At 59.8% G+C, this 12,545-nt stretch overlaps 2 protein-coding genes across 28 annotated transcripts in view; one reads left to right on the forward strand and one right to left on the reverse strand.

Annotated features, from left to right (window-relative positions):
• Nucleotides 1-2,954: 2,954 nt before the first annotated feature.
• On the reverse strand, nt 2,955-7,560 carry CRYBA1 (crystallin beta A1). Its single transcript, XM_032130315.1, has 7 exons — nt 7,456-7,560; nt 6,645-6,709; nt 5,972-6,091; nt 5,610-5,728; nt 3,940-4,081; nt 3,402-3,544; nt 2,955-3,284 (listed from the first exon to the last, which is right to left on the reverse strand). The coding sequence occupies exons 2-7, from the start codon at nt 6,687-6,689 to the stop codon at nt 3,137-3,139; spliced, it is 717 nt and encodes a 238-aa protein (XP_031986206.1). The 5' UTR covers nt 6,690-6,709; nt 7,456-7,560; the 3' UTR covers nt 2,955-3,136.
• Nucleotides 7,561-11,482: 3,922 nt separating this feature from the next.
• Nucleotides 11,483-12,545, forward strand: part of MYO18A (myosin XVIIIA) — a 36,649-nt gene continuing 35,586 nt past the window's right edge. For all 27 annotated transcript variants that reach the window (XM_032129690.1, XM_032129694.1, XM_032129691.1 and 24 more), the window contains exon 1: nt 11,483-11,527. The gene's annotated coding sequence lies outside the window, so the exon portion shown is untranslated. The remainder of the gene's footprint in view (nt 11,528-12,545) is intronic.

A 12,545-nucleotide genomic window follows, 5' to 3' on the forward strand; every position in this document is an offset into this window, starting at 1 on the left:
TTAGGAATATAAAGTACCTCTCTGCAAAGTGAGGGAAGAGTAAGGAAGGTCTAAAGTCACGTAGGAAAAACACTTGGGGATTACAACTGCCTGGAAAATAGTCTGCAAATACATAGGCCAGAGCTCTCTACCTGTTTAGTTAGTTTATTCAGCATCAATTTATTTCTTTTTTGGCCAGCGTTTGCTCTTTTACACACCCAGGTGTGTGTGTACATCTGACTCAATGTGCCTTGCATGTGTGCTCAGTCTTTCTGGAGAGAGGTGATGGGGTGTGAGCTGGGGACGTGGCTGGGAGGGCCACTCCCCATCCACAGTCGAGGGTTCCTTGGTGTCCTGGTGACCCTTTGGGTCGAAATGAGACCTGGACTCCAGCCTGTGTAGTGGCTGTCTTAGTTTGGGGATGAAGTCCTGTGCAGTGGCACCTGTGACTTCGGAGGGGAATGGGAGGGAGAGAAAGAAAAGCTGCTTTGCTCTTCTGCGGACAAAAAATCAGCATTGCCATGGTGTTCCTGCAGAGCCAAAACAAGCTAAGCTCTGGAACTAGCTTTGCTGGAGTTCAGGCTCCCTGTGGCACCATGATCACATTATCCAGGGGATTTATTCCCTGCCAGGTTGTGGTTCTTGTTTCTGTGGGGGTTTATGAGTATTTTTTTGTAAAGGAGAAGTCAACATGCCTTGCTTGAAGTTAGCGAAATCCAAACGCTTGTGTTTGCAGTCAGTGACTCAGAACTCCAAGCTGTGCAATTCTGGGTTCTCCATCTCCCGCCCCAGTGTGTGATGATTCTGTCCGAGTCTTTCTGTACTTCTGCCACAGTAAATGTGAAAGCTTGCTTGCATTATTTTTTAGAAATGCATTTTGCACACTCGGGTTTCACTGAAGCTCCGTGAAAAGGTTAGTTTGAAGCAGATGAATAAAGCTATGCACATGTTTTGAAAGTTTAATTTGTGTCTCATTACCAGAAGTGACTTATCTGCCCTCTTTTGCATTCCTGTGCTGTCATTGCCTCCATTCTCTTCACCATCTCAGAGGGTATGATGTAAGGTGACAGTTCTTTGCTGACAGCTGTAGCAGAAAACTGGCGCTTCTTGATTTTTTTAGTAGCCTTTCTCTCTCCTTTGCTTTCTCTGTATCTCTCTGTATAGCTATATAAATATATATATTATTTTTTTATTTTAAAGAGCCTACTTTAGTAATTGAATCAGAGGGAGTGGGGTGTGCTGGCTTGTGTTTCGGATACACTTTGTACTGTCAGATAAACCAGTGCCCTTTTTGGGGAGAGCGTGGTGACGGCACCCGCCAGTGTCCCCATGGGGACGGGGAGCCCCCACGCAAAGCAGCTTTGGGGAGGGGATGGAGACCAGTCCACTGCGCTGCAGGCCGGTGGTGTGGGCAAACTCGAGGCTTCTAATGACAAAATGAACCAAGAGGAATCCTACCGCTGTGTATTCCCACTGTGAGGCAGGAGGGACAGGGTTCCTCACTATCCCACTGCGGGGCTGGAGTGGAGACAGGGTTCCCTCCAGCCTTGGGGGTGAGAGCTTTATTTTGTTTTTGTTTTCATGCGTTGGGTGCGTTGGGTTGCAGGTACCACCTTTGGAAGCATGTTGCTTAGCCCAGAGCCTGTGTGCGGGAGAGTTGGGATTTTGTGACAGGAGAAGGACCCTGACAGCTTTCTCCTCCTGTTCCCTTCGCCATGGCAGAAATTTGTACTAACTTGACAGCTTTTTTTCATACAGAACAGGGCTGCTTTTCTATCTACCATCACACGTGTACTTACACACCTTCAGAGGCTTCCGAGCCTCTGAAGGTCCTCAACTTGTTTACTGGGGGGACTGATGCCCCTCTCTCTCCCTTCCCTGAATATTTCAGTGTTAAGGGCGGTGCAAAACACAACCACGCGCTTCGACTGCGACTGCGAGCTGGGGCCGGAGAGATCCCTGCAGGCAGAGCCGGGCGGGGTCTGTCTCCTCTCCTGCCCCCCTTCCCCTTCAATAAGTTCTCATTTTGTTCCTGGTTTGTATTCAAATCGCTGCGAGGGGTTGTGCTCTACCTGCTCAGGAGCTGAATTACCTCTGACCTGCAGAGAGGGGCAGCCCCTCTTTGGTGTCGATGTTGTAGTGTGCGACCACACGGGTCGGTAAAGGTAGTCTGTGTTTCCTTCTCCCCTCCCCGGTATTTTCCAATTAGGTGAATGCACTCTGTGTGCCCAGCTGGAAAAGCGTAGGCATTTTCCTGGTGGTGAGAGGGTGGCTAGAGGAGTTTAGTGTAAAACCTGCTGTAGCTGTGTCTGGCGCAGCCCCTTGCGCTGGTGTGGGTGATGTCACGGACTGTAAGGATAGGTAATGTCCATGAGCTGTAATGGCATGATGTATCTTTACCAATGATGTCATACTTCACACTATATGTTTTGAAAAAAGAAAAAAAAAGAAAAAAAAAAAAACCAACCTTACCTGAAATTTTGTTTATTCTGCACCAACAGGTCTTCAAAATTTATCCAAATTTTATTATTTTATCAGGAAAAAAAAAAGAAATTTGTGTAGATCGAATACGTTAAGACAGACAATAAGTGATGTAAATTGTTGAATAAAAATTTTAAAGTTTGTGGGTGTCAGTGTGACTTTCTTTTTTGCGTTTTCGGGGAGCAGCCTGGGTTTAGATCCCAGAGGCCTGGCTGTGCTGGCCACAGAGCCCACAAGCTGTGTGTACGTGGATGGTATGGCTCAGTGGGGCAGAGTCCAGGTGTCCTTTACCTTGTCAGGGGAAGGAGAGAGCAGGCAGGGAAAAAACCAAGTGTTTCTGTGCAACAGTGGAGGTCTGAATCTCCCTCAGTGTGAGCCCTGCCACGCTTCAGCCCAGCTTAAAGTAAGCAGGAAAGAGTCTGGTCCCCGCTCCTGGGATGAGGGTGTGCAACCTCAGTCCCAAACACACAACAGCAAACACACACCAAGCTGTCTTATCTTTTTCTTTCAGTCACATTTATTGGCAATTGTGGCGATTGGTACCGTTTTGGGAGTGTTGTTCCATAAGCAGTGGCAGTACAAGAGGGGGTGGTTATTTCGGGAGGGGAGTATTAGCACCAAGAGGGAGCCGGTGAGCTTTCGAAACCTTGCAGAGATGTACTGGGAAGTTGGGGAGCTACTGCTGGACACGCCTGATGGATTGGATCTGGGAGGTCTGGGCGTGCGAACCCCACTCTCTCCAGTGCTTGTAGTCTCCACCGTGGTGGTCAAACTCCAGGACGTACTGGTAGCCGCGGTACCCGGGATACTGGTAGCACACCCAGCTGGAAGAAAAGGACAGAGGTAAGCAGGGGGGTTACAGGGTGTCCCCCTCCCACCGTGGTGGCACAGCGATGGCAGTGGATTGTCCTGCTGCTCCTGGTCCTTGGCCCGTCACTTACGCGCCGCACTGGATCTTCATGGAGCCCACTTCGTTGTTGGCCCAGCCCATGGCCTGCAGCGAGGGGTAGTCATCAGCAATCTCCCACTGGCGGCCGATGAAGTTGTCTTTCTCGAAAATGGTGATCTTGGATTCCTTGTGATTCTGAGGGGGAGAGCAGGGGCTGAGGGGGAGGTGGTGCTCCCGCCCCAGCGTGGGTGGGAATGGCAGGGCTGTCACTCCCTACAGCATTACCCAGAGGGTTTCCTGGAGAGGGAGGTGTTCAGACCCTGGCTGCTTGGAGTTTTCTGGGTGGCTGGGAGGTGTCAGCTATGCCACAGCTACTGTCTCAGACTGGCTGTCCCCTAGCTCTGGTCATGTAAGGCTTGCCCAGAAATTCCCTCAAAAACTTTAAAATAAACAGGACAGAAGGAGCAAATCCTGCTGGGACTGGGGGGAAACACTGAGCCTGCCCCTGGCATAGCTGTATTTTCCCTTCCTAACCTCACTGCCATGGCCTGGGACATTTTAACGGAACCAGAGGCCCGTGGGACACTCACAGCGGAGCAGACGGGGCGGAAGGACATCAGGCGCTCGATGTGGTAGGCGTTGCTGCCGCTCCAGGCGTCCCAGCGCGGGTACTCTCCCCTCTCCAGGATGAACTGCTGCCCACAGAAGCCGGTGTGCTCATAACCGACCCAGCTGCAAAAACAGAGCGAGGGCTGCCAGGGCTTCCTGCGGCAGCTCAGGGGCTCCTGCTTGGAGCTAGCACAGGGGCAGGATGTAGGTGCAAGGAGGAGGTTGGGGTCTCGCCTCTGCCCACAGGTTGGGAGGAGGGGAAGCGGTGCTGGATGTGGGCAGAGAACCCAGGGAGTGTGAAACTGCATCTGGTGCTGGGGAGGCACCCCCACGGCATGCCCGGCTGCAGTGGGAGATGGGGAGATCCTGGGGCCCATCCTGCACAGGTGGTTCTCCCCCTGGCTGCTCTGTCGTTATTTATGCAGACCAGCATCGCTTCAGGATGCCCCAGCTGCCCTTCTCTCCCAAAGGCCTCATTTCTTACTTGTTTCCCAATTACAACCTGACACTGCTGAAAAGACCTGAATTCCTGATGTCCAAAGCAGGCAGAGCCCATCTGGCTCTGAGCAGAGAGCAGGGACCTATGGCCTTTCCCCTTTCTGCCTTCGCTGAAAGCAAACAAGGAGAGGTGAGTGGGATGCCTCCACCCTGCAGAACACATTTTGCAAGCCCTGGTGCTGCCCACACAGCACCTGCCTGTCTCCAGGGTGGGGATGTCCCCTTAAGGAGACTGGGGACAGAGCCTGGGCTGGGGGTTGGAAGGCGGGTGGCACGGGCTGTTCAGTGCATGGATCCCTTGCTGATGGGGTACAAAGGGTGCAGAGGGCCTGAGCTGGGGTGTCGAAGGTTTCTTGCCACTGAGCCCCAGTGCCATGTCCTGCAGCCAGCCTGCCCTGTGCAAGGTGAGCAGCCTGATTAGGAACATGTCAACTGGAGCAGGGAGCTGATTACGGCGTGAGCACGCATGCTGCTGTAATCCCATTAGCATTACACGTCCTAAAGATAGCAGCACAAATCTAGCTCATCTGCTCCCCGCCCCGGAGGGATGTGCACCGCGGGGACCGCTCCCGACACACGGCCTCCCTGAGCTGCTCGGGAGGTGCCTTGCCTGTGCCAGGGAAGATTCCCGTGTGCAGGGAGAAGCCCGGCTCTGCTCTCTACCCCTCTCAGGACTGGAGAAGCTGCGGGAGGGTTCTGCCCTGGCCCTGGGAGCTGTGCAGTGCAGGGAAAGCCTAGGGCAAAGGAGGGCAGGGCCCTGGGGTGAGAGGTGGTTCTCTAGGGCTGGTGCTTCGTGGGGTTACACAGACAGGATGGGGACCAGGCTAAGCTCAAGAGCCACTCACTGAGCACTGACCCTTGCTGCATCCTCGGGCAGCTCCAAACCTGACTATTCCAACACTGTGGGAGGCAGTTTTGGATGATGCCAAAGGTGTTGCCACTGTCCTCTGGCCCTCTCCCTCTATCAGTGCTTCCCGGAGCTGGCTGCTCTGCCCTGGCAGGGTGGGATCCCCCCATGCCTGGCTTCCCTTGGCTGTGGTGCTTGGCTCCAGCCAAGCAGAGCGGGGACAGCTGGTCCCACTCCACACTTGGCACCCCTCTCCCAGCCAGCCCGCCTGGGAAAGCACCCCCTCCATGGCAGCTGGGTACTCACGCGCCACATTCCACCTTCAGGGAGCGGATGTTGTCGAAGCCACATTCCATGATGTTTGGACAGGCCGAAGTGAACTCCATCCTCTTGCCCTGGAAGTTTTCTTGGTCGTACACGGTGATCTGGAACGGAGAGCGAGCTGCCGAGTTGGAAACTGCCCGGCAGTGGCCCCAGGCAATTCAGCGCCTCTTGGAGACGGAGGGTGGCTCCGTCAGGGAGAGAGCCAGCGAAGGCTGCATTGGGCACCCCTCTGGGCTGGGACACAGCCCCGCACGCCTCCACGTCCCTGCACTGCTGGCCCCGCGACGCCCTGCCTTGGTGTCGGGGGAGCCGCAGGCTGGCCCCCGCTCCGCTCTCCTGCTCACCCCTGCGGAGATCAGTTCCCGGGGCAGCGGTGCCGTCCGGAGAGAGGAGCGGAGCCGTTCTGGGACGGGTGGGTGGCAGGGCTGTGGCTGGCGGTTCTCCCGGCTTCGGCTCCGAACGCTCTAGGGCAAAGAGGATTAACGGGGGAAAGGGCGAGGGGCACCTCCCCGGGGGGCTGCGGCTGGCGCTCTCCTCTCCCGCGACAGCTCCAGGCTTCGACGGGATGCTTCTCACTTGTGCACGTGTTTCTCCTCTCCCTCTCGACTCCTTCCTCGACCTATGGCCCTGGGGCTTTTGCCAGACCCCTCGGGGCTGCTCCCCACCTTGCTCCACAGTGCCCACTGCTCACCCTGTCTGCATGGACAGGGGAGGGTGAACAACAGCCGGTGGCTTTTGGGGACTCTGTAACTGCCTGTCACCGGATGCCTGGTAAGAGCAGGGCACAGCTGGCCCGGGATGCTGTGAAGACCCTTATGAAAAACACCCGGGAGGTATTTGAGCAGGCAGGAGGCACATTCCCATGGGCAGAGAACAGGGGTGCCTGTTTCCTGTGCTTGTCCCTGCCTCACTGCCCGCTGTGCAACTTTCCTGGCCCTGGAGGATGGGCTTTGCCCTTCTCCCTGTTCCCTACCTGCACACAGGGAAAGGCAAAATACAGGGGATGCAAGGACGTACCTTCCACGGGCCCATGGGAACAGGCAGAGGGTTTGTCTGAGCCATCTTTGCTGCTGGATCGGTGTCTGGAGAAAGAAGGAAAAGCCATTTTTTACTGCAGCATGTTCCTGTGCACCCCTGCTGCCCGCTCGCGAGGCTGGGGGACGGCCCTGTGCCCACTACCCACAGCGCCTGTTCAAGGACAGCTGCCCCACTGCTGGGGACAAGCCACACCAGTCTCAGCGACACCCTCTTGCCAGCCCAAGGATGGGGAAGGGGGCACAGTAGGGGGCTGTGGGACACATCCAAAGCAGGGTGCTCCCTTGTCACTGCTGCGGTGCCCCTTCCCTCCTCCCGGCCATGGCACGGAGCCTGCGTGCCCACCAGGGCACAGTGCCCGATCCCCCGTTCTCCTTCCCCGAGGCCAGACCACCGCTAGGAAAAGCACCCCTGAGCCAGAGCAGGGAGCTGCGGCGGGCACGGGCTGCCCTGTGCCTGGCAGTGTCCAACAGACCCGCCTGCTCCCCTCTCCCTGCCCAGTGTCCCTTGGGAGGCACAGTGGGCTCCCATGGACAGCCCTGGCTAATGGTGGGAGATGCCAACCAGCGTGCCATGCCGGTGGGTGCCAGGAGTGGGGTGCCCTCTTGTAGAGGGGCTCTCACCCCCCCCCCTCCGGCTGCCAGCGGGGACGTGTGAGCCTGTCTTATGCCATGGGAAACAGCGATGGTCCCTCTGGGTGTCTTTTGCCACCAGGCAGGAGGAAGGGTGTCTGCCCAGCCAGCTGGCAGCAGAGGGGTGAGGTGGGAGAGGTGCGCATCGGTCCAGGACTCACCTAGCTCAGGCGGTTACTGCTGCTTCGCCCATGTAATGTTTGCCTACTTCAGCGGCTCAGCTTTTATAGGGTACTGCTGGCCGGGAACCGGTGCCAGCGTTTGCAGAGCCGTCAGCACAATGCTTGCTCTGGCATTGTCCTGCTGATCCCCAGAGATTTCAGCTGCTCATCCCCATGGTCTGAGCCACATTCTTAGGGAAAAAGAAAAAAAATTTGATAATAAAAAAAAAAAATAATCGGGGCGGCTGTTTGCACAGATAATCTTGGGCACAAATGACTCAACGATTTGACCGCGCTGGCATTTTCCAGGGGCAATGCACCGCGCCGTCACGGGGTGAGCCTGGGGGCTGGCCTGGCCCTGGCGCCAGTTGGCACCGTGGGGACACCTCCCCATGAGACCCCGCGGGCGGTGGGCTCACGGGGGAGTGTCTACCAGGCACTGTCCCTGTGCCCCACCAGCCAAGGTGTGTTCCCCATCACCGCGTTGGTGTGAACACCCTCCTCCCATCACCGGCGAGGGAGGCTGGAGGTGAGAACTGGCGTGGCCCTGGCAGACACGTCCCCACAGCCACGCCGAGCCCCAGCGCTCCACACAGCGCTGCCACAACCACAACCCCACACCCAGGACGCCTGCCATGACCTTGGGGAGGCCTCGGCCCTGCGGTGACCACCGCCACCAGCCCCACAGCCCCCTTCTCATGCGGGGCTCCCGTGGGGCGGGCACCGCAGGCCCTGGGGCACCATGGCGGGCACAGCCCGGGCCGTCGGGGGTCACGAGGCGGGCGTGGCGGCGCGGGCTGCTGCCTCAGCGCATGGCTGCCGGCACAATGCTCGCCCGCGTCTGACTGCCCCTTTTGTCTCCCCGCTGGGCAGCCGCGGCCGCACAAAACAAAGCGCCCCGTCAGCGCTGCCTGCGGCATGGCCTGGCGCCCGGCCCGGGGGACCTTGCGGGGACGCGCGGCGGGGTGGCACCCGACCAGACGGGCCTCGTGGGGCTCAGCGGGGTTCTGGGGGACCCCTGCTGCGGGCAGGGCACTGCCCTGACGGGGGAAGCTGGGCTTTGCGCGGGTCCTTCCCCTCGCTGGCTGCTGCGGGATGGGGATAGGGGTGGGATCGGTGTCACTGGGGGGATCACCGTGACACAGAGCCGTGGGGCTGCACCCCCAAGGCCTGGCACGCCAGGTGACTGTGCCACCACATCCCAGCAAATTTGGGTCAGGGAATGGGAAGGGCAGGACCACCTGCCCTCTGCAATGATGCCAAAATGGAGGGCTGGTGGTGGGATGCTCCTGCGAAGCGTTCCCAGCACCCTCCCTGTGCACCTGCTGTGGGCATCCTGGCTGAGGGGAGAGGTCAGCTTCCAGCTCGCCCTCCAGCTCACTCCAGCCCCTCGGACATGCCCTGGTCACGGCTCCGGCCACCCCAGAGTGTGGAGGCTTTGGCAGGAGCCTGGTGCCACTAGAGGGAGAGCTCAGCCCGAGCAGGATGGGACACCATCGGCGCATGCGGGTGTACCGCGGGTGGGTGGCACTGCACACCCCTCTGCACCCCACACAGGGACCTGCCTCCCCCTGCAACAGGAAAACTGTTTCTGGCTGAAAACCACCCCAGAGCAAAGCCTGGAGCTGGCAGGCACCCCAAGCCAGGGGCAAGGTGGGGGGAAAGCATGCCATGCACAGCCCACACCGGGCATGGCCAGGGATGGGTCACTCTCAGCAGAGAACAGGACCCCGATATGGCTCAGGCTGCTGTGAGCCCCCCCAGCTCCTGGCCCTGCTCACAGTGCTGCTGGGGCAGGTGTCCAAGGACCTGGGGGCACAGTGGCGAGTGCCTGAGGAGCTGATGATGCTGGCGGGTCTGCAGGTTGTCCGGAACAACTGGTTTTTCTAGATCCAAGAGACTATAAAAATGCAGTGACCTATTTAGGGAACCCCGAGGTGCTGCAAAACAGATGCTTCCCCTCCCAGCCCGGCTCCAGGCCCTTGCCCTGGCCAGCCATCCACGCCTGCCAGGGGCACGCAAAATGCCACTGGCACCGGAGCTCTGTCCCGCTTGTCCATAGAAAACCCTGGGCAACACAGAGACTTTCCTTGGATGTGGGATTTGCTGGTGCCTGGGGAACCCCCTGCCAGGGAGAGCTGCTCAGGGCAACCCAACCTGTTTCTGGCAAAGCCAGATGGGATCATGTAGACAGGAACAGCTGGCCAGCTTACTGGAAAACACGGGGTGTTTTAGCCCTGGATATGTGGCAGGAGAGTGGCCCCAGTGGGTGGCTGCTGGTGGCAGGGCTGTGTGACACTGGGGACCCCGTGCTGTCCCACAGCTCAGCAGTTCCAACCAGCACCAGCCCATCACCACCTGCCCAGCGTGATAAGGAAGCAGGAGTTGCCACAGGCTGTAACTGGCTGTTCACCCACCTGTGCCAGCGAGCAGGGCAGAGGTACAGCCACACAATGTGTGCCCTCGCCACCGCAGCTGGAAAACCCTCCTGAAAGTTCAGACGGGCTCTGCCGCCATTCCAGATCACTCGACCCCATCCCTGCTCTCCGGATGGCTGCGATTCCCTGCGCTTGGTGCCACGTGCCTGGGACAAAGGACAGTGTGACAAAAGCAGGCGGCTGCGCTCACTGCCGCCGTCCTCCGCCCCTGCAAGGGCTGCATCTCCTCCACTCCACTCCTCCCTGGGGCCAGGGCCCAGCACAGGGCTCCTTGCTCAGCTGCCAGCTTGCTCTGCCATGCCCCATGTGTCCTGCTCTGCTGCTGCTCTGGGACCATGTCCTGGGCACAGGCTGTGGGCTGGAAATCACAGCCAGCTTTATCACTGCAAGGGAGCAGGGCTTATGACACCCAGAAAGGTGTGTCCCAAGAGTGGCTCACAGGCTGATGGTAGGAGAGCCAGGACCACAGGACTCAGCCAGCGATGGCAGGATGGCAGCACGGGTTTGGAGTGAGTCCCCTGGGGTACCTTGGGACAGGGCACTGTCCCTGTCGTCTCTCTATCCATCCTGATCTTCCCATCAGAGATTGAGCACTGCCTGAAAAGTGCTTTTGGAAAGAGCTTGTGGATGCTTCTCTCTGGGGCCCCTGTTCCCAAAGACCCACTCCAGCTTTCCTGGGCCCAGTTGCTTCCACACCTGATAGGAAGGGAGGTTGTCCCAGCACTGATATGGCAGGGCTTATCCTGAAACCATCTGTCCCAGGATTCTCGCTGTGTGTGACCAACCCCAGAGTGACGTCCCAAAGCTGGACACCAGTGGAAGGGGTGTAACAAAGACTATGCTGCTCTCGCTGCTGGGTGTGCTGGGAGATGCTCATTGTTAACCACGGGCAGTCTCCTGGACAGAGCAGCAGGGCACTCTCGCACTGTCCTCACAGTCAGTCCCTGCAGGCTGACAGCCCTCGCTGGGGACAGGTGCTGCGGGAGAAGCTGCAGAATGGCTCCGCAGGCAGCTCTGCCATGGCCGGCTTTGTATTCCCCACACTGGGGCCAGTGGGCACTGGTCACCCTGCTCTGGCCAGCAGCCTCCAGCCTTCCCTGTCTGGATCCAGTCCTGTTCCTAATGGGATTCTTCCAAAAAGGAGAACCCCAGGAGTGCGTGTGTGCATTGTGCGATGCACGGGGCTGCGTGTGCACCAGTGCGAGAGCACAACACGTGAGTGTGCGTGAGGATCGGGCTGTGTGTGCGTGCGGGAACCGCCAGATGGACGGTGTGTCACCGTGTCCCACCGGGGGTGCGCACACACCGTGTGCGGGGGGGTGCGGGGTCACCCCGGTTCGTGGCTGTGGGGCGGGGGGGGGGGTTGCACCGATCCGGGCTGCGCGCCGGGCTGCGGGCGCCGGGCCGTCCGGGGGTTGTAGCCGGGTTGCGGGGCGCAGCGGCGCTCCCGGGTGGGCAGGGCCCCGCTCCGTTCCGTGCCGACCGGAGCCGCGCCCGGCGCGGCGGGCGGCGCGCGCAGAGCCGGCAGTGCCCGCCCCGGTGCGGGGCCGCCCCGCCCCGCCCCGCCCCGCGCCGCCGCCGGGGCCCGGCACCGCCGCCGCCACCACCGGGCCCCGCTCCGCCGCCGCCGCTGGGTGAGTACCCGCCGCCATCCCACCGGGACCGGCCACCGGCCACCCGCACCGCGGCCGGGGCACCGGCACGCACCGCCCGGCGCGGGGCAGGCCGCGGCTGCATCGCCCCCCCGGCGGGCCGGGCCGGGCCGAGCCGAGCCGAGCCGAGCTGAGCTGAGCTCAGCCGTGCCCGTGCCCCCGCGGCGTTGCACAACGGCTGTAGATGGGTGGGTGGGTGCCGGCCCCCCCGGTGCCGCCCCCCGGTTGCGGGGTGTGGGTGTGGGCATGGCCCGCTCTTGTCTTGCAGCGCCTGTGCAGCCCCCGGTGTCAGGCGTGTGCGGGTTTGCATGTGTGTGTCACCTTGTGCGGGGTGTGTTTCTGTGTGCCGTGTCCCTGTGTGTCCCCCCTGCAGGGTGCCCCATATCAGGTGCTCCGTGTTGGGTACCCCGGTACCGGCTGCAGGGCTCCCCAGGGCCAGCCCTGCTTCCAGGGAGAACCCGCTGGCCTGGGCCTTTCCCACACCACCAGGGAATTGCATCCAAAGCCATTAGCCTGGCTCGCCACTAACCACATCGCTGCTGGGGCCGGTGCCACTGGCACCTGAGGCACTTTTTTTGGAGTGACAGAGGTGGTGGCCCTCAGCAAGCTGCTGTGCTGGGGGTGGTGGGGGCTCACAGGGCTGTGGCTACCCCAGCGCCTGTTAATTTTCCCAGAGGGGAATATTTGGAGCATCGGGCAAGGGCTGGGATGCGCATCCCTAAATCGTGTGGTTTCCAGCCGGCCTGTGAGATGCAAATTTTCTGGTCAGCCAGTGCCAGAGCTAAACTTAGGGCAATTACAGGAAAGTGTGGGCACATGGCAGTGTGTTCCTACACCCCAAGGCTGGCCCTGGCACTCCTGAATTAGGGGACCCCTGCCCACTGTCCCATCCCATTCGGGAGCTGAGCATTCCCACCACACCTGCATCAGCCCTGGACTTTGCCCACCGACGAGCTGGGGCTCAGCCCTTCACCTTTGCCATGGGCTGGGCCATGCAGGG

This window comes from Corvus moneduloides, chromosome 20 (genome assembly GCF_009650955.1).
Source record: "Corvus moneduloides isolate bCorMon1 chromosome 20, bCorMon1.pri, whole genome shotgun sequence".
Taxonomy (NCBI): Eukaryota; Metazoa; Chordata; class Aves; order Passeriformes; family Corvidae; genus Corvus; species Corvus moneduloides.

What these genes read in the sequence shown, in the direction of transcription:
- CRYBA1 (XM_032130315.1), bottom strand. Translation starts at nt 6,689, where the DNA reads ATGGCTCAGACAAACCCTCTGCCTGTTCCCATGGGCCCGTGGAAG. An exon ending in CTGAAGGTGGAATGTGGCGC is followed by an intron (nt 4,082 to 5,609) that starts GTGAGTACCCAG and finishes CTGTTTTTGCAG; the next exon opens with CTGGGTCGGTTATGAGCACA. An exon ending in TCCGCCCCGTCTGCTCCGCT is followed by an intron (nt 3,545 to 3,939) that starts GTGAGTGTCCCA and finishes TCTCCCCCTCAG; the next exon opens with AATCACAAGGAATCCAAGAT.